This window comes from Hemiscyllium ocellatum, chromosome 23 (genome assembly GCF_020745735.1).
Source record: "Hemiscyllium ocellatum isolate sHemOce1 chromosome 23, sHemOce1.pat.X.cur, whole genome shotgun sequence".
Lineage (NCBI taxonomy): Eukaryota > Metazoa > Chordata > Chondrichthyes > Orectolobiformes > Hemiscylliidae > Hemiscyllium > Hemiscyllium ocellatum.
Window position 1 is genome coordinate 19,048,391 of NC_083423.1, and position 22,357 is coordinate 19,070,747.

General features: G+C 38.8%; 1 protein-coding gene across 1 annotated transcript in view; it reads left to right on the forward strand.

Annotated features, from left to right (window-relative positions):
• The window catches only part of snd1 (staphylococcal nuclease and tudor domain containing 1), an 845,795-nt gene that overhangs the window by 344,350 nt on the left and 479,088 nt on the right, over positions 1 to 22,357 (forward strand). Inside the window, exon 16 of the mRNA XM_060842752.1 lies at positions 11,275 to 11,384. Within this exon, the coding sequence (XP_060698735.1) occupies positions 11,275 to 11,384 (110 nt within the window). The remainder of the gene's footprint in view (positions 1 to 11,274; positions 11,385 to 22,357) is intronic.

Here is a 22,357-nt window from a genome sequence, read left to right on the forward strand (position 1 = left end):
CTTCAACAAAAGAAACAGGCTGTTTCTACCTACCCTGAACTACCATTTCAGTTTAAATGCTTCCATCATATACATGTTGTTTTAACAGTAAAGATCCAATTTTCAATGCAGTGAGCTTACATTAAACACTGCTTAATGTCTCGAAGTCCTTTCTATTACATGAAGCTTAATACAGTTCTCAAGCTGAGAACTACAGGCTTTAGGCAAGTTCATTGTTATATCTTACCTTTCATATTCTAACTACAAAATTCCATTATCTTCCTTTAACTGTTTTAACAACCTGAGTTGCAGCCTTTAGTCCCAGTTAGCTTATTCCCCCAACCCCTCTGCTCTTCCATACATTGAGTTCAGAATATAGCAATGGCTTTGTGGTATTATCACTAGACTGTTAATCCAGAGACACTGATAATGTTCTGGGCACCCAGGTTTGAATCCTGCAGAAGGTAGAATTTGAACTTAGTAAGATTTGAATTTAGTAAAGATCTGGAATTCTATGTCTAATGATAACTGTGAATCCTTTATCAATTGTTGGGGGAAAAAAAAGTTTGGTTCACTCATCTGATCCCATATTTCTTCCCACAGAGTTAAGCACTGTGACCCCATATGTCCGTCATCATATCTTCACTGCTTCTTATAATCATCAGTCTTTTATAACCCATGTTTGGCTTCAATTAACCACCATTACTTCAATCAATGCAGACTACCATGCAGACTAAAAGTAATGCAATCAAATATATATCTTTATATGGGGAGGCTTTGGCTTAAAGGTTTTATTCCTAGACTGTTAATCCAGAGACGCTGGGGACCTTATTCAAATCCTATCAGATGGTGAAATTTGAATTTAATAAATATTTGGAATTATGAGTCAAATGATAGCCATGAAACCATTGTCGATTATCAGGGAAAAACCCATCGAGTTCACTGGTGTCCTTTCAAAAAGGAAGCTGCCATCTTTACCTGGTCTGGCCTGTGTGAGACTCCAGACCCACAGCAATGTGGTTGACTCTTAATTGCCCTCTGCACAATTATGGATGGGCAGTAAATGCTGGCCTAACCAGTGATGCCCTCATCCCATGAATGAATAATAATAAAATTAATGTTAATATAAATGAAGTTGCGTTACCTGGCATGTAGTGATATGATTCGATCTGCTTATTTTAACCTACTACCTCAACTTGGTTAGAAAGTTGACTTTTGATTGACCTTTGCCATAGAGGCAGTTACAGGAATTGTTAACACAAGCTCTCAGGTCCTGAAAGGAACATGAGGCTTGAGCATATTTCTTTTGTTTGCAGAGCTCAGGTTCATGTGTATGAATGTATATCTGAACTAGAAAACATAGGTGAGCCATGTTATAAGCTTGAATGATTATCTCAAAAAAGTTGGTAGTGTGGCTGTTAGGGAGCTCAGAATTGATCAGCAAGTGCTTGTCAATTGTGAAATTACATTGAACAGTAGGTGTTTTGTTTTGCATTTTGCAAGTGTGACCTGGTTAACTACAGTGTGTAGTCTGCCTATTTTGAGTAAATGAAAGAATATTCAATTGATTTGACAAACCACTTGTGAGGCTGTCCAGCTTACATACCCGGCAAATGTACCAGGCATGAAATTTATGATAGACTATATATAGCATGAATTACAGTGATTATTCTGAACTTGCATTTGTATTGGTGGCTGCAAAATAAAATACATTGGAAATATGTGTCTTTGTTCAGCAGTCTTCAAATTCTGTACAACCAAAGACCATTCGTGAGGATCTCGTTATAACTGGTTCAGTCTTACAAAAACTTAGCCATTGTGAGCGAAGCATCTAATTGAAATTACCCTGAGATGGTAGATGTATGCTATATGTTTTGTCTGTAATGATTGATTGATTGTTAAGCAAGAAATAATCTTATTCCTGAGTTGTATCATGCATAGAGGCTAATTCTCAGAGCTGTACCATGTAGGCAGACCAATTCTGAGAACCATATCATTTATGCAAAGTCAATTGTCAGAAGTATGTCCCACTTACAGGCCAATATTTGGAACTGTGTCACTTATACAGGCTAGCTCTGGCAGCTGTGTCAAATATACAAGCCAATTCTTCGCCACATTTGGTATACAGTTCAATGCTTGGAGCATACAGGCCAATTCTGGGAATGTGTCAAGCACGCAGGCCAATTCTCAGAATCATTGTAAGCATTCAAGTCAATTCTCTGAGTTGTCATTTACATAAGCCAGTTCCTATAGCCATGTCAAATATGTGGTTCAATTCCAATAGCCATGTAAAGTATATGATTCAATTCTTGGAGCTATTTTCAGCATACAGACCAATTCTCAGTGCTGTGTCAAGTATACAGGTTGATTCTCAGTTGTGGCTGGACATACAAGTGACTTCTCATCTGGAGAATAATTATTGCCCCTCTCTATTCCTGAACTTGATAGTTTTTTGAGGCAGTTATGGAAATATTTGAAGCCAATTATTAGTCAGTGTATTTTGGCTGGTTGGACTGAGTAGCAGGTCATTTTAAAATGCGTAATATAATCAGATGGCCTCAGCATGACTTCATTAAGAGGAAATGATGTCTAACAATTTTGTTTGAATTTGAGGAGGTCACAAAGCAAGATAGATAAAAGTGAGCCAATGGATGTAATAAGTTTAGATTTTCCAAAGGGCATTTGAAAAGGAACTGTGCTTAAGACTACTTATTAAAATAACGACCCATAATGTTGGGGATAGCATATTGCTATAGACTGAGTATCAGCTAATTAATAAAAGGCAGAGGCTTGGGATAATGGGCATTTTCAAGTTGGCAACCTATAACTAGGGATGTGTCGCAAGGATCAATGCTGGGGTGACAGCTATTATAATATAAATTGGGAGCACACTTCCAATTAAACCTGTTGGACTGTAACCTGGTATTGTGTGATTTTTAACTTTGTACACCCCAGTCCAACACCGGCATCTCCAAATTATAATATAACTGACTTGGATGAGGGAAGTGAATGTATTGTTATCAAGTAAATAAGTGACAAAGCAAGTTGTGAGCATGATACAAACATCTGCAAAAGGATATAGACAGGTTTAATGTGTGGGCAAACCTGACACAATATCAGATGAGATAATGAGAGATTGTGCACTTTGGCAGGAAGAATAGAAGAGCTGAATGTTACTTAAATGGAGAATGATTGTAGAAAGTTGCAGCACAGAAAGCTAGCATCTAAGTTCAACAGGATTTGGGAAGGCAAATTGAGGTTTTGGTTTTTACTTCAAAGGGAATGAAATATTAAAATAGGAAGAAGTTCCTAGAACTTTACCTGGCACTGGTTAGTCTATACCAAAGATACTGTGAACAGTTTTCTTTGCCTTATCTTAAAAAAAAGTATACTGGCTTTGGAAGCAGCCAGAGAAGAGTCACCAGATTGATATTGACCACGGAGGGATTTTTTTTTATGAGGAGAGTTCAAAGTTAAAATTGCACAACATGAGGTTATGGTCCAACAAGTTTATTTGGAAGTACAAGCTTTTGGAGCGCTGCTCCTTCATCAGGTGAATATGGAATATAACATCATAAGACGCAGAATTTATATCAGAAGTTTACACTGATGCAACTGAAGTTATATATTGAAAAAGACCTGGATTGTTTGTTAATGAGGAGAGATTGAGTAGATTGGACTATTACTTCCTGTAATTTAGCAAAATGAGAGAAGACATTATTGTAAATTAGAAGATTCTTGGGGGCTTTACAGTTAAATTCTGAGAGTTGCTCCCCCTGTGGGAAAGTCTTGGAATGGAGGGCAAAGTCTCAAAAGTAAGGGATCACCCATGAGGACAGAGATAAGAAGGAATTTCTTCTCTGAAGGTCGTGAATCTGTGGAATTCGTTACAGCAGAGGGCAATAGAGGCTGTGTCGTTAAGTATATTCAAGAATGAAAGAGACATATTTTGAATTGGTGAAGAAATCAAGGGTTATGGGGCAAAGGCAAGCAAGTGGGCTGTAGGATTATCGAGCCAGCTATGATTTTATTGAGCAGCAGAACGGATTCAGTGAGCGGAATTACCTATTTCTATTTTATGCTTTTTGGTTTCGTAATATTCAGAGTTACCCTTACCTTCTGGTTCTTCACACCACTGTCGGTTATTCAGGATTACAAAAAATATGAACAAAGGGATCATTGTTGCAGTAGATGTGAGGTTGGTTGTAGCATCCATGATAAGATTCCTGATATTGTAGATTATGAGCATTGAAATCAGAGGGAGCTGCAAAGACTATGGAAGTGAACCTAAACGTTGGTCAGGTCTGATCTAGTTCAGACTGTCTTGTTTGTGATTATTTACAGCTGCAAATGTGTTGCTGGTCAAAGCACAGCAGGTTAGGCAGCATCTCAGGAATAGAGAATTCAACGTTTCGAGCATAAGCCCTTCATCAGGAATAAGAGAGAGAGAGCCAAGCAGGCTGAGATAAAAGGTAGGGAGGAGGGACTAGGGGGAGGGGCGATGGAGGTGGGATAGGTGGAAGGAGGTCATGGTGAGGGTGATAGGCCGGAGTGGGGTGGGGGCGGAGAGGTCAGGAAGAGGATTGCAGGTTAGGAGGGCGGTGCTGAGTTGAGGGAACCGACTGAGACAAGGTGGGGGGAGGGGAAATGAGGAAGCTGGAGAAATCTGAATTCATACCTTGTGGTTGGAGGGTTCCCAGGCGGAAGATGAGGCGCTCCTCCTCCAGCCGTCGTGTAGTTGTGTTCTGCCGGTGGAGGAGTCCAAGGACCTGCATGTCCTCGGTGGAGTGGGAGGGGGAGTTAAAGTGTTGAGCCACGGGGTGATTGGGTTGGTTGGTTCGGGCGGCCCAGAGGTGTTCTCTGAAGCGTTCCGCAAGTAAGCGGCCTGTCTCACCAATATAGAGGAGGCCACATCGGGTGCAGCGGATGCAATAGATGATGTGTGTGGAGGTACAGGTGAACTTGTGGCGGATATGGAAGGATCCCTTGGGGCCTTGGAGGGATGTGAGTGTGGAGGTGTGGGCGCAAGTTTTACATTTCCTGCGGTTGCAGGGGAAGGTGCCGGGGGTGGAGGTTGGGTTGGTGGGGGGTGTGGATCTGACAAGGGAGTCATGAAGGGAGTGGTCCTTGCGGAACGCTGATAGGGGAGGGGAGGGAAATATATCCTTGGTGGTGGGGTCCGTTTGGAGGTGGCGGAAATGGCGGCGGATAATACGTTGTATGCGCAGGTTGGTGGGGTGGTAGGTGAGAACCAGTGGGGTTCTGTCTTGGTGGCGGTTGGAGGAGCGGGGCTCAAGGGCGGAGGAGCGGGAAGTGGAGGAGATGCGGTGGAGGGCATCGTCGATCACGTCTGGGGGGAATCTGCGGTCCTTGAAGAAGGAGGCCATCTGGGTTGTGCGGTGTTGGAATTGGTCCTCCTGGGAGCAGATGCGGCGGAGACGAAGGAATTGGGAATATGGGATGGCGTTTTTACAGGGGGCAGGGTGGGAGGAGGTGTAGTCCAGGTAGCTGTGGGAGTCAGTCGGTTTATAATAGATGTCTGTGTTGAGTCGGTCGCCCGAGATAGAAATGGAAAGGTCTAGGAAGGGGAGGGAGGAGTCTGAGACAGTCCAGGTGAATTTCAGGTCGGGATGGAAGGTGTTAGTAAAGTTGATGAACTGTTCAACCTCCTCGTGGGAGCACGAGGCAGCGCCGATACAGTCATCGATGTAGCGGAGGAAAAGGTGGGGGGTGGTGCCAGTGTAGTTGCGGAAGATGGACTGTTCCACGTATCCTACGAAGAGGCAGGCATAGCTGGGGCCCATGCGGGTGCCCATGGCAACTCATTTAGTTTGGAGGAAGTGGGAGGATTGAAAAGAGAAGTTATTCAGAAAATGAGCATTTGCAAATTCAGAAATATTAAAAAGATACCTTTGTTTCACGTTTGATAGTTTTAGGAAAGCTGCTTTAGGATAAATGATTTGCATGTGCATATTATTTCTAAGCATTACGAGATGATTAGAATTCTGTTGCAAACTGTAAAAAAAAATGAATAAGCTCAGTGGATGTTCATATTTTACTTTACTCTTGACAGCATTTGTATTAGCACATTAAGTATAAATTTGGTCCTGTTGCTTTTAAGAATTCACATGATATTTGAGTTTTGAGAAATGGAGGAATGATTTGAAGGTTGGATTTAACAATTATTCAACTCTTCTACCCCCCCCCCCCCCCCCCACCACCATCGCTTAAACTGAGACTGTCTTTGCTAGGACCCTGCTCCCTCTTGTTTGCACTCCCACTCACTTTGATCATTCTCACCCTGTTTCCTCAAGTATACTCCATTTATGTAATGTGCTTTCCAGCAATGCAGTGCATATTATAAATAATCGAATCTGCAGTAAGGAAGTTGCTACTGCATGCCATGTCGATCAGTTAGCTGTAGCTAGTTTTTATTTGAGCTGCTGGCTAAATCGATCATTAACAGGTTTGCAATGTGTTTTCAATATTTTGATTTGTTGACAGATTTTTATCCTTTTTATAAAAGAGTTATGAGGATTATTGTCAAAGCTGCTCCATTTGTCAGAGGTATTCCAATTGCAAAAAAATCAGATTGTCACCTGGACCTGTTTATTCTTTGTGCTTATTCATACAGTTAGATCAGATGCTTGCAACACTGAAATAACAATAATCCTTCCCCCAGAGCTTCTGGGTGTTAAAGAGCTTCCGCTGGCAAATTGTATTCCTGATGTTTCATTTTTTTAGTTTTGTAAAGTTTTGTTTGCCTTATAAATGTTTATTATGGGTTCTATGGAAAAAGACTCCTAAATCCCTCTGTTCTGTAGTTTGAATTGCAAAAAGCTAACATCCATTTGCAGCGGTATAAGGGAAGTAAATGGCATGCTGATTTTTATTTCAAAGGGAATGAAGTGTAAAAGTAGGCGATCTGTGCTGAAATGATGAACTAATGTTCCCATAGGCGTACCTGACAACGGGACTGGTGGGTTTAAACTGATGGTCACCTTGCCTCGGGCTAGGGGAAAAATTAGGGAGGAGAATCCTTCACAATAACTTCCAGCTATTGTGTGATTGGACCCACGTTGGTTTTGCTCTGCATTGTAAATCAGCCATCCAGCTAACTGATCCCCAATAAAACTATTAAAGGCACTAGTCAGACCATAGCTGGAACATTGTGAACAATTTTGATTCCCCCTATCTAAGGAAAGATGTATTGGCATTGGAGTAAGTTCACCACACTGATGCTAGATGTGGATGGACTGCCTTATGAGAAAAGATTGAGTAGTTTGAGCCTGTACTCATTGGAACTTAGAAGAATAGACAAATTTATTGAAACATGCAGGCTCCTTCGGGTGCTTGACCGGATAAATAGTGAAAGGTTGATGCTACTCGTGGGAGAGCTTAGGACCACCTTTGTCATCTCAGACTCGGGGTCACATGTTTAAGACGCAGATGATGAGGATTTCATCTCTGAGAGTTGTGAATCAGGAATTCTTTATCAGAGAAGGTTATCAAGATTACATTAAATATATTCAAGACAAAGTGATTTTTAATCTGTCGGGAAATCGAGGCTTATGGGAAAACACAGGAAAGTGAAGTTGAGGATTATCAGATCAGCTGTGATCTCATTGAATGGCATAGTAGATGTGATGGGTGGAATGGTCAACTTCTGCTCTGACATCTTATGGTCTTGTAGCTCTTTTCAGAACCAAAGAACACTCAATGCTTTTAAAGCTGCTGACAAGTGGGAGGTATGTGACTGGAAGAGAGATGAGCTTCCAAGGAAATGCTAATGGTAGTAAAGATTTCTAGATGGAAATTCAGTGTTAACGACAGCTTGATTGGTTGACAATTACTTGGCCTATGCAAGATATTGGGATAGGGGTTGGAATTATGATCAGAATGGAGGTGTGTATTCATACTGTGATGATGTTGAACTGAATGTGGGGTCCTGAAGGCTGTAGTAGTGCTGACACGGAGAATGAGTTGCTATTCCTCCAGCTTGCATTAAACTATGGTGGAACCCTGCAGCAGTCTGTGGATCAAAATTGAGAATATCCTAGTCCACTCTGTCAACCCTTATACTTTGGTTTCTCACTTTCTCTCACTCCCACTCCCACTCTCTATCGCCCTTCCTTTCTGATGCCAGTGCCCTTCTAATTGAAGCCCATTTCACCCAATGCAATTGTTGAGCTATGCATTTAATTCTTGAATCATCTTCACTCTATACTAGTTTCCTCATGCTTCTGGTAGTAATCTAAAGATAGTCATCTATGATGTTTTGCATTTTTATATAGTTCTTGGCTCCTCAGACTCCCTAATCTTGTTTTCCTTGTGTAGTTGATATCTATATGGATCACAACCAGTGAATCCTTCCACCCTCAATTCAAGTTCCTATCCAGCCCAGAAAAGATGTCCAAAAGTCTGAACTGGATATACAACATGGCCAGCTGGATGATTTACGCTTGACTGCAGACACCTGTATCTATCAACTTAGCTGTATTATCTCCTACTATTACTACATTCCTGTTAACTCCCCCTGCTTAAATGCTTCATGTAGCATGGTGTCATGCTCAGTTGGCTTAGCCACCCTGAAGCCAGTGTTTAATTCATAAATATTACAGGTAAAGGTAAAATTGCCATATCCAAGATGACCATAGCAGTACTCCCTAATCAGAGACACATCTGGTAGTGATTTTAACCGGACGGTCACCACACCTCAGGTCATGGGAGGGATTGAGAAAGAGGGACTTTCATGGTAACCTCAGCCTATATGAAAACTGAACCCATGCAGTTGGCATCAGTCTGGATTGCAAAACAACTACCTATTCAACTGAGCTAATTGGTTACATGAGTCCATTATCTATTGATTGTTGACATTTAATAGCCACTTATTTACACGTTGCTTACTTTTGACTTGCATATTCCTACTTTTGCTCTGATTTGCTCAAATTTCAGTATTCAGAAAAAAACGATTGACACACGATGGCCGGTAAATACTGTATAAATTTTAGTTTAAAATTCTAGATTTTTTAAAAAAATGACTTTACAGAATTTTAAAGCAGGTTGCGATTATGCTATCATTATAACATACCAGAAATTCTCATGATCCAAGACTTGAATAAGAATCAATAATGTAAAGCTATTAATATTCATAAATAAAAATGTACTCGAGATGTTGCTATAATTTAATGCTGACAAATCCTGTTGTTTGATGGCCTACATCTTAAGGTGGCTGCAGAGTAATTCAGTAGTTTTAATCTGAAAGCATTTTTAAAATTCTGCATTTGTCCCCATGGATTGGAAAGAAGCAGATGTAATACTACTGCAAAAGAAAGGCAGGACCGTGGTAACAAGGCAACTATATAGGCCTGTTAATCTGAAATCTGAATTAAGAATGTATTCTTTAGAACAAAGTAATGGGGCACTTGGAAATTTGTGATATGATGTTTGGTATAACATGCTAATATGAATTGAAGATTGCTCAACTGATAGAAAATAGCATCAGAATAAGTGCATAAAGAAGCCTCAAATTGAAATTGAAGTATTTAATGTGTTTCTTTCACTGTAGATGCTGACAAGTTTCTCTGGCATTTTTCTGTTTTTGTTTTATACTTCCAGTATATACACTATTGTGCTTTTATTTTAGTGTAGGACTAAACAGATCTTTTGAGATGGTAGAGTGAAACTCGTGGAATTTCACACTGTTCTGTGCTTGAATATCTGTCACTTGCAATCCATAATCCATGATTTGAAGGAGGGGACCAGGTGTAATGAATACAACTTAACTGATGATACAAAGCTCGCTAAGCTGTGGAAAAAAATGTCTTTAAAAGCTTGTAGATTGGACCTGTGAGGTTGTGTTCAAAAGCTGCCAAAATTGGTGAGTGGCAAAAGTAGCCTGCTTTATTCAGCAACTGCAAGTAACACAAGTTTGAGGTGCAATAGAATCCCAAAATACAGTTCTTACACTGACCTTTTTATGCACAGTTCTTGCATATCTTAAAATTCCATTCATATGGTGTTACATTGTTTTAAGTGTAAACACAAAGGATTGAGGAGCTTCTGTCCTGGGAGACAGGAGATGGGTTAAAACATGTGCTAAATGCTGGCTGCTTCTCCTGACAGGAATAAGTGTGTCTGTCTGGTCTGTTTGCATAATTAGGAGGTGTTTAGTCCTTTTTGTCTTTTTAGTTAGTAAATATTAGTAAAAGTACGAGCCTGACATGCTCTAAATAAGTTAGAACTTGTACCTGTACTTAAAAGATGTTAAACTGATTATCGCAGCTGGTTTGTGAGATTTGTTTACTATTTGCTGATGTGAGTTTCATTCATCTATGCAATTTCATGGAAACAACGTTTTGCCATTTCGTTTCTTAAAGGGGTAACTGCCCAGTTAAAAGTTATTTAACAAGTACACATTAATTGGGGAAAATGTTTGGTGTCCTGTAATGTCTTGAGACGGTTGGTAAGGGCTGATTAATATTATAATCTTTGGTGTAGACATGATGGCAGGGGGTAGTATTGTTCTGAAATAGGTCTAAACACTGCTTGCAGCAAGAACTTGTAAGGTGTGAAAACGCGTAATGGGTTTGAAAAGATTGTTTTGATTAGAAAGGTTTGTTCTAATTTGGTCTATTTTATGTTAGTAAATTATACTGTAGAACCACGGTTTTATGAATGAATGAATGAACAGTGTTATAATAAATAATGAGTTAGTAAAGAGTTATGAATGAGCAAACATGAACCCAGTATTAATGAATATAGTGAGCTGGTGAGTGAATTAGTAAAGATAACCTAAAACACAATAACTCTCAGACATGGAGTATTATGGAAAATTATGTATTGTACATTTTTGTAGGAGGAATGCAAAAGCAGAATATTTTTTAGAAGTTGAGAAACTTGTGTTAATTGATATTCTGAGGGATTTGTTCATTGAACATGAGCAAAAAAATGAGCATTTAGGTGCAACAAGAAATTGGGAAGGCAAATGCACATTAGCCTCAACTTTTGTAAGTATGTAACCGTAAGGAAGCCTTGCTGCAGTTAATACCTTGTTGAGACCACACTTGGTACAAGGTACATAGTCATGGCCTCCTTATATTAAGGAAGGATGTACTTAAAGGGAATGCATTGAAGAAGCTTTGTATTTACTCTTGGGTTTTGAGGCATGGTTTAGTGCAGTGTTTTTGTATTGCATTCCTTTGATGTGTCATTCTTATTATAAATAATGTCAGATTTTGGATACTTTTCTCTATTGATTTCAGTCATTCTCAAATGCCTTGTTTATTGTTAAAGGTATTGAGTGCCCTCGTGGATCTCGTAACACTCCGACAGGAGTCCAGGAAGGGGAACCGTTCAGTGAAGAAGCTACACAATTTACAAAGGAATTGGTGCTGCAGCGTGAGGTAGGCGAATGATTCACCTTATATTTGCAAATATTTCTTCAACTCTCTGTTGCCTTGAACAAAAGATAAAATATTAGAATAGTTCATCATGGCTAAGAGAAGATTTCTGTTGAAGTTGAATGAACATTGAAATAAAGGAGTATCACATATGTGGAGTATGTAGGTTCCATCTTTCAGGAAATTGTCTTCCAGCGGTTACTGTAAAATGATGTAATGGAATCAGTTGAGTGCACTGGAATGAGGGCAATGTTTCACAGATTTGGTTGCCTGAAGTGCATGGGAATTAGAGAAGATTGTACTTGATAAGAGACAAGTCATAAATTTCCTATATTACATGATTCAGCCACTCTAGTTCACTGTCTCATTAATGAATGGGCTTTCACATTCAGAATTCTAAGTTGTGTGACAGGTTAAGGTCACTTCTACAGTTTAAATAGCTGAATTTTGGAAACAATTTATGTTAATGTTATCCAGGCATGGAAGTACAACATCTGTTCCTGCCCATATATGCATGGACGTATTCAGTTAATTTTACCATTTTAAACTTTAAACTGGGTCAGGAAAGTAGGGAACCTGAGGGATAAAAATCCATCCTACAAAAATTTGTTTTTAACCTGAAGGTTGTAGCAGAAGAGAAGGTGATTTTTAATAAACTGAAATATAGCACTGAACTTTATGGCAACAAATGCCCCTTGCACAAATGTAAATAGGATGTGATTATATTGAATCGACAATGTACCGTCATTCGGTCAGTCTCTAAAGTCCTTGAAGATGAGTAGGTGTGACAACAGACAGCTTGTCTGCCATTTTGAAGTTACTAATTGAAAGCTATTGACCCTGTTCATGATCCCTTCATCAGCAATTTTTTGTGTGCCTGCTGAATATTTTAGCTATTGGATGAAGTTTTGTTTGTGGTTTGCACAGCTGTGCAAAGATGAAACCAAGATTCTAGAAAAGACTGCCATAGGTATCATGGCTGAATGTAGCACGAGATGTTGTTGATGAAGGTGATGTTTACTATGTTTTTAACTTTTTAAAATAGGTTTTTTTGAGCTGACTTAAAGGGAGATTCAGAGAGCTCGGGGGTTTTAAATTTGTAACTGTGCTGATTCTGGTAATCGCACCTTACCCCTCTGTCACATAACATCCATCTACAGTTTTGATTTACGCCCAGAACTCTTTGTGACTCTGGAACTTTTCCCATCAGATGGTTCCTCATGGTCTGCCTGATGCTTCATTTACTGAGCTGAGGGGGTAGGGGTGAGACAGAGTGGACCACTGAGCTTTGTTCTGTTTTGCTCACCCTTACAGGAAATACAAATTCTACCCTTCTTGCGGAATGACTAAGCTTTTGGCTAATTAGTTAATTTTACAGTACATGGTATCCTAGCACATTACCAAATATAAGCTTCTATATGTTTGGCCTGGTTTTTGAGTTGATAAATTATATAGTGTTGGCCTTATCATTGGTTCTGAAAGCTCTATGGTAATTAAAAGAGCTGGTGTAATTCACGTTTGCAGTGTGAGCTGTTCTGGTGTTTTAAAGTGCAATAAATTTTGTCAGCCGAAGGAACAGAGTTGTTGCAAGCATGCTTTATTAGGATCATTGGCCAGTTTTCAGCTTCTAAATAACAGTGACTTTTTCAGAACTGCATACGAAGCAATCCTATATGGGCATGCCTCTTCTCTTTTTAGTCAAATTACTGTGAAATCCTTTTGCAGTGGCAGGGTGAGAGAGAAAATCAAGTCAACTCATGTAACCTACTCTAAAGCATTTTGCATTTGAGATTTTAGAAACAAGATGGTGATGACCTGGCAAGAATTCACATGCTGTAAACATTCCATGGTTTATACTTAATATCATAAAAATTAAAACTGTTATTATGCTTTCAATTTTAAATGTGTATTCCAAAACCTCCATAGGTGGTGATAATTACGTAATTGTGATTTGTTGCCATCTGGTCTTCTGCTTTTTCGATTTTGTATTGTGAATTACTTCGAATGATGAGAAGGTGGTAATTTGGAAAGTTGTTTCTTGGAAGCTATGGTTTTGTGATCCTTTTATTTATGAACCATGTCCTTATTTTAAGTTGCACTTGTAACTATGAAAATGTATTTTAAATATGTTATGTAATTATTTTCTTTATTTGAAAGAAAAGTGGAAGAAAACTTCTTCTGGAGTGTAAACAGAAAGATGAATGAGATCCGAATGCCAAAGCTGCCCAACAAGCTGTATTCACCATTTAGTGTTACAAGTAGCTGTTGTCTGTGCTCTCATGGCAGAATTAGGTGTTGCAGTACTACAGCCAAGTTTTATGTTTGAGTTTTCAACTCTCAGAACCAAAAGAAGCTAGTCCTGGATCTTCAGCCTTCGAATTGCAGCTAAAGTGTAGGACATGGTATAAATTTAGAAATAATGGAGGCATTCAGGAAAAATAATGGGTGATTTAACTTGAATATGGGTTAGACAATAAAATTCAGTAAACAAAGCCTTGAGGATGAGTATGTAACCTATATTGAGACAATTTCTTGGACAAATTTACTCGAGGAACATGCTGTTTTAGACCTGTCAACGTGTAATATGCTCGAAACGTCGAATTCTCTATTCCTGAGATGCTGCCTGGCCTGCTGTGCTTTGACCAGCAACACATTTGCAGGTGTAATAAGGCAGGGTTAGTTAATTGTATTGTAGTAAAGGACTGCCTGGGAAAGAGTGATCAAATGATGGAACTTCACATTTAATTTGACAGTGAAACTGTTTGAAACTAGTGCCTTAAATCATGGCAAATTATAAAGTCAAAACTGGCTTAAGTGTACTGGGGAAATAAATTCGAGATGGTAGTAATGCAATGGCAGATGTTCAAGGAGATATTTTTATTGAGAATTGTTATGTCTACAGGTAGCCCCCACTATCTGAAATTAGAGCGTTCCTAGAAAAGTTTTCATAAACTGAAAATGGTGTAAAGCGAAGGCCCATGATTTATATGGAAAAAGTATCGCCATTTTTTGTAAAAGTGAAAAACTGCTTTGGATTTGCGCGAAAAGGTACTAATGGTGGTCTTTCGTAAAAGCGAATGCTTGAAAAGTGGGGGATACCTATGTTCCCATGTAAATGAAGGATTATGAGAAGGATAATCCATCCTGCAGCTGACTAAGGGTATTAAGGATGTGATATCAGATACAGGCAAAACACTGCAGATGCTGGAAATCTGAAATAATAGGGGGAATATCAGACTCTAAATGATAGACTCTGTTTGTGTCTTGACAGATGTTGCTTGATCTGTTGAGTTTCTCCTACGCATTGCTTTTGTTATTTATTAAGATTGCTATCAAATTGAAAAAATAAATTATTCAATGTAAAATTCATGCTGCAGGTTGGGAAAAACTTAGATAGCAACTCAACTAAAATGAGAGAATAGTTTATTTGAGTAAACAAGCAATAAATTTAAACACAAACAATACTAGCGTCAACAGGTATATAAGAAAGAACAAATAGCTGAAGTAAAAGCTGCCTCTGTAGAAAGTGAAACTGATAATTTAATAAAGGCAAACAAGGAAAGAGCACAGATTTGGAATAAATATTTTCTCTCTGGTGTGCAGAGTAGAAACCACTTAACGCATCCCAACAATGAGAAAATCAGAGGGCAAATGTGAGAGAAGACTTCAAAATATATCACTAGAGAAAAAGTCTTAGTTATGTCAAAATTGAAATACTGTATTTAATACAAGAGTATATGCTGAGACAATGTTTCCTCTCATGGGGGAGTTTAGAATAAGAATCTCCAGTGCAATTCAGATAGACAATATATGTTGACCTAGCCAGCAACCCCTATATTTCAAGAAAGTCTTTTTTTTTAAAAAAACCAGGGAACATAAGTTCTTTTTAAAAAGTCTTGGAATATAGGGGTTGCTGGTTTGGTCAATATATATTGCCTATCTCTAATTGCACTGGAGGTATCCATTTATGACAAAGATTTACTCTAGACTGGAAATTTTAATTGGCAATGTTTTGTACAATATTTGAACAATCTCTTAGTCTTATCCAAACATCTGGTTTTTAGTTAATCCTGTGTGCTATTTCTCACAGACATGAAAGATCTCATGGTATTATTTCAAAGAAGAACAAGACAGTTGTCCTGGTGACCTGATCAATATTTACCCCTCAATCAACATCACAAAGTCAGATTTTTTGGTCATTACCACATTGCTATTGTGGAAACTATAATGTACAGACTGCCTGTCATATAATGCAGAACAGTAGAATGGTTACAACAGAGAAGAATGCTATTTGACTATCCTGTCCATGCCAGCTCTCAGAGCAGCCTGCTTTCTCCCACTACCCTGACTTTCCCCTTGCTCTAATCCTCGAAAGTAATTAGTTCCATGCACAAAAGAGAATACATGGCTATACTGTGCAGATGCAACAACTATGTACCAGTCTTGCTATTTCTAAATTTGACTTTTGTATATCTTTATTTGGAGTTGACAAATGCTGTTAGAATTGGACAAGGCTCATGCTGGGGAGTGAGAAAGCCCAAATCCATTTCACCCATCATATGAAATTGGCCCCAACAGTTGTCTTTTCTTTCAACATAAACGTGCAACAAAGAGGAGTTTTCTACATCACTTTAGGACAAGTCTAATTTTAATGAGATTTTTAATGATTTAACTCTACCATTTATTAAGAAAGTGTTCCAAGAGGTCTCTCGTTGCCTGAACTGAAGTTCATAATGCAAATTTACTTGTAGGGAAGCTGCTAATGATTTTGTAGTGATGACTTGAGTAATGCTCTCTCAATAGACCCTTGCATATGCTCATTAAAAGTAGACATATGTAACTTTAGATTTGAAGTGTTGAATTATTTGACCTTAAATCAGTTTAAAACTGTTTCATTATCACTTTTTTATCTCAATGCTTTCAGTAGTTTCTGCACTAAATTTATATGTAAATGTCGGTGTGGTTTCAATTCATCCAGGAAGATAGTTCCTTTTCTGTTAATTTGTTTGTGCAGTATTAGTATAGTTTCTAGCTGACATTGTTCAAGTTATATTACCATCATTAAACTCTGTACAGTGATGAATCAAGGAGTAATTTACTTCTGCATAATTTTCTGTAGTATTGCATATGTTAGTAATGACTATTTGACTGTTTACCTGGTAAATACTCAACTTTGGGCAATCTTGGGTAAGTTGTTGATTTGATGAAACAGGATGAATGTGTGGTAAGAGTGGAAGAAGAAACATACGTGCCATCAGTTGAATCAAGAACCAATTTTGGAAGTTTGCCAACAGATTTTATTGGTTCCCCTGACTCAAGGAGCAGTCACAATACAGGGATGTAAAGAGTAAACTGCAGTATAATAAAGCAAAAAATGCAACTCTTTAAAAGTATACTACCCTTCATGTTGTGAATTCTGCCTTTCAAGACCTAAAAGATTTTACAACATTAAGTTTAATGTTCAGAAAGGAACTGCATGCCAATGCAACATATATTGGAACTAGTATTTTAAATTCAATGAACATTGAGCCCATCAGAAATAGGTGACTGGAGAATGCATTGCTTCAAAAGGTAGGATAGTTTTTGGTGGTGTGAGTTCCTGAAAAAGGCAGCCTGATAAATTGATTCCTAGTCCTGCTGTGCTCACCACCCCTTTCAGTTGATGATGCATCAGATCTTTTTTAATGTAACCTAAAACCTTTTCATGTTAGTTTTATTTAGCTTAAACTTAAAAGAATTAGATCATTTTGATTCAGTGTCCAATGGTTTTATCTCAGCACTGATTGTTTAATTTCATGCTGGTTGAGTTCTTAATTTTGTAAAGTGTCTTGCAAGATGTTAATGCCTCTCAATTTTCATCAGAATATTCATTTGTTCTTGGAATGGGTTGAGGAGAATGAACAAGAAGCTGCTGACCATTTTTTTTGTTGATGGTCACAACTGGTCTTTAAGTATTCTGATTTTATTTTGATTCTGTAATGTAGGGAGATTGCAGCATTCAAGCACTGAATATTTATTAGAATTTATTGAAAGCACAGATTGCCTCATGAAAAAGTAAAAGCTCATGCAAATCAAGTGTAATTTAGTTGCATCAACACTTTCTGGTTGTGTGTGTGTGTGTGTATGTGTATTTCTGACTCCTTGACACACACATTTCGCCAACTGTGCCCTCCCCCATCAACTTTAATTGCAGTCTTCCCCTTACTAAGCAAGTCTTCTGTAATGACACCTGCAGACTTCTGTTTTGTACCCAGTAAATCAGCTAAGCAAGAATGCACTGAGATAACAGTCTCTTTGTGCGCAGCACCAAGTAACGTTTTTTCTGCATCACATTTCTATTCTCTGCAGCAATTGGTTTAGTCACCCTCAGGACTCTGCTTTATAAGATTTGTGAAAGTTGAAGAAATAATACACTGTTTATTGGTCTGTGTGTAGCACTGAAAGGGGAAGTCAGGAAGGATTTTTTTCTGAAAGTATCCTTTCATCGGTTGTGGTCATCAGTGGCTAGCCAGTATTTATTGCCAATCCCTAATTGCCCTTTGAAAGTTGATGGTGAGCCTCACCTTGATCCTCTGTAGTCTTTGTGGTGTTGATGTACCCACAATGCTGTTTTTTAGGGGAGGGCTAGTGTTCCAGGATTTTGCCCTAAAAACAGTAAAAATATAGTATTGAATTTCCCAAGTCAGAATGGTGTGTAGCTTACAAGGGAAATTGAAATGCAGTATTTTCCTTGTTCTTCTATGTAGTGAAGGTTGTGCGATTGGAAGATGCTGTCAAAGGAACTGTGATGAGTTATTATGGTGCATCTAATAAATGGTCCATGCTGTTGCTACTGTGTGTCATTGGTGGATGAGGTACCGCTCAAATGAGCTCTGATCTAAGTCCATCCTCCTACACTATCCCATCATCCATGTGCTTATCCAAGGATTGTTTAAATCTACCTAATGTGGCTGAGTTAACTACATTGGCAGGGAGGGCATTCCAACCCTTACCACTGAGTAAAGAATCTGCTTCTGGCATCTGTCTTAAATCTATCACCCCTCAATTTGTAGCTATGCCCCCTCGTACAAGCTGATGTCATCATCTTAGGGAAAAGACTTTCACTGTCTACTCTATCTAATCCTCTGATCATCTTGTATGTCTCTATCAAATCCCTCTTAGCCTCCTTCTTTCCAATGAGAACAGACCCAAGTCTCTCAGTCTTTCCTCATAAGACCTTCCCTCCAGACCAGGCAACATCCTGGTAAATCTCCTCTGCACCTTTTCCAGTGCTTCCACATCCTTCCTGTAATGTGGCGACCAGAACTGTACACAAAATTCCAAGTGCGGCCACATTAACGTTTTGTATAGTTGCAGCCTGACATTGCGGCTCCGGATCTCAATTCCTCTACCGATGAAACCTAACACAACGTATACCTTCTTAACAGCACTATCGACCTGGTAGCAACTTTCAGGGATCTATGTACTTGGACTCCAAGATCCATGTATGCTGCGCATCCACACTATCTATTGACGCAGTGAATCGCCTCACATCTATCTGCATTTTACTCCATTTGGCTCCTCAGCCCAATTCTGCAGTTTATCCAAGTCCCCCTGCAACCCGCAACATTCTACCACACTGTCCACTACTCTTCTGACTTTAGTGTCATCTTCAAACTTACTAACCCATCCACCTATGCCTGCATCTAAGTCTTTTTAATAAAAAAATGACAAGCAGTAGTGGTCCCAAAATGGATTGTTGTGGCCCACCACTAGTAACCGGATTCCAGGCTGAATATTTTCCATCAACCACCACTCGCTGCCACCTTAGAGAAAACCAGTTTCTAATCCAAACTACTAAATCACCCTCAATCCCATACCTCTGAATTTTCTCCAACTTCCAACCTTGTGGAACCTTATCAAAGGCTTTACTGAAGTCCATGTACACCACGTCAAGTGCCTTACCCTCATCCACATGCTTGGTCAACTTCTCAAAAAACTCAATGAAGTTTGAGAGACCTAGCCTGCCCTTGACAAAACCATGGTGACTATCTGCAATCAAATTGTTGCTTGCAAGATGATTATAAATCTTATCTCTCATCCTTTCCAAAACTTTTTCTACAGACTTAAGGCTCACTGGTCTATAATTAACTGGATCATCTCTACTGCCCTTCTTGAATAAGAGCACATTTGCAATCCTCCAGTCCTCTGGTACTAAACTTGTAGATAATGACAGCTCAAAGATCAAAGCCCAAAGGCTCCAACACCACCTCTCTCACTTCCCAAAAAATCCTTTGATAAATCCCAGGGGACTTGTCTATTTTCACTCCTTCTAGAGTTGATAATACCTCTTCCTTACTAATATCAATCCTTTCTAGTCTAATGTCTCGTATCTCATTTTTCTCCTCTTCCTGAGTGAAAACCGATCAGAAATACTCATTAAGCACCTCTCTAGTCTACACATGGTCCATAACCAACTTCCTACTTCTGTCTTTGACTGGCCCTATTCCAAACCCGAGTCATAAATCCTTCCTAGCTAATCTATAACTCTCCAATTTAAAAAAACAGTCTCCATGATGTCCTCAAGATTAGAATTTGACCTTTTGAGAGGAAAAACATCCTCATTGCTGACATTAAAGGAAAACCTCCTATTCTTAAATTGTGACCTCCACAAGGGGAAGTATCTCATGTTATCCACCCTATCCAGTTCCTTCAAACTCTTTTGATCTCAGTGGATATAGACCTAATCTGCTCAACATTTCTTCATAATATAAGCTTTTCAACCCAGGAATAAGTTATGTAGACTTTTGTCAAACAAGGAAACCAAAACTCTCTTCTTTGCATCAGATGTGGTGATCCTCTACAGCTGTAGTACAGCTTCTGTACTCTAATTCCCCCTTTCAATAATCAATCGCGTTCCATTTGACTCTTTCTTCACTTGATGTAACTGCATGGCAATATAATTTGCTTTATGTACCAGGATACCCATGCTGCTCTGTATCGGAAAGTCTGCCATCCATTCTTGATCTGGATGATATGTGATTGACTTTAATCTCCAGCATCTGCAGTCCTCACTTTTGCCTACATGTGATTGATGTTTAGCTGCCCACTGACCTGGCTCGGCAAGAGCAATTGAACAATAAGTTGATCTTGCCTGTAACACCCATAGACTATGGAAGAATGAAAAAACTCATGAGTTCTGCAAATAATAAATCTTTGCTAAGAGTTATTAAATATTTCTTTGAAAGAGTCCATTTGGAGCCACAGGGTGGACATGTTACAAATTATGCTGGAGGAATGGATGTCACTCTGAACCAACAAAAGATAACCAAGAAAAAAAGGGAGAGAAAACAAACTGATGGTAAGCTTGTAAATAGTATCCAGAGGACCAACATAAGCTGCGTTAAATATATGAAAAGAAAGAGGAGGCCAAAGTGAATGTAGGTCTCTGAGAGAATGTGAATGGGAAATAGAGAAATAGCAAAGAAGTTAAATAAATATTTTGTATCAGTCTTCACAGGAATAGCAAATTAACTTTTAAAAAGAGCTAGGGAACCAAGGGGCAAAAGGAAATAAATAGTAACTGTCACTGGAGAAAATGTGCCGCAGAAACCTATGGGACTATGTCCCCTAGACCTGATGGGATGCATCCCAGAAAGCTAAAGGAAGTAGATATAGGGATCGTGGATGCACTGATAGTAAACTTTCAAGCATCCTTAGTTTCTGGAAAAGTCCCAGAAGAGTGGAACATGCTGACAAATTGACTATAATTCTTTGAGGAGGCGTGGATCACAATACAACAATACTTTTCTCAGTTACTGGCCAGTAACTATCTATTATCAGATTTTAAACAAAAGGATCTTTCAACCAGGTTTCTTAATAAACACAATTATGGGTTCATTATCAAAACAAAACTTATTCAAAAAAGATGCATTAGTTAGTTAACATACTAAACAGGCAGTAATTTATAAATATAAATACTTGTCCCTGTATGTGTCTCCAACACAGATGTGTGACATTACCACTAAGCTACCTCCCAGGATTATTTTGTATGTTGTTGGAAGTTCAGGATAATTGGAGACTTTTCCTTCACACTCCTGATTTGAGTCCTGACCAGACTTTGGGGAGTGAAGGGGTGAATAATTTGCAGGATTCCTAACTTCTGGATGCTTTTGTACATAAGGTATTTATGTTTGGAATAGTCCAGTTTCTAGTAAATGGTCACCTCTGGATGTATGATCGAGGGGAGGATTAAGCAATGGTAATATCATTGAATGTCAAAAGGAAATGATTGCATTTTTCCTTGTCTGCTTTTTGTGTGGCATGAATGCTATTTGGTGCTTATCAGGTCAAGTCTGAATGTTGTCCCTGTCTTAATGGATATGGTCTATAACAATGTCTTTGGCATTGTGAATGATACTCAACATTGCACGATTATCATTAGTTATGCCTAATCATTATGGAGGGAAGATCATTGATGAAGCAGCTGAAGATGGGTTGAGCATAGGATACAGGTGTGAGGAACTCCTGCAGTAATATCCTGAGTCTGAGGTATTTGACCTTCAACAAACACATCATTCTTCCTTTTTTCAAAGTGATAACCCAACCAGCATAGTGATTTCCCCAGTTCACATTGACTTCAGATTTGTTAGGACCATGTTTGGTGAAAGGCTATCTTGATGTCGCAATCGGTGTTGACTTGATGACAGAATGCAAAATAAGCAGGTTATTGCGGAGTGTGTACCACTTAATGGCATTGTTGAATCAGATGAATACTGGGAAAGGAAAATATTCGATGTCCTTAAGCAGAACGCTCAGGATGAAACTATCTAGTGCCTCTTTCAGAGTTGATACTGGCACAATAGGCCAAATGTCATCCTCCTGTAATATGATTCTGAGTACTGTTTTTTATCCCATGATTTTTGGGTGGTATTTTGTATGTCATTTCTTACAATGGATTGTTATATGAACCAATAATTTCAAATATTATCTTGTGC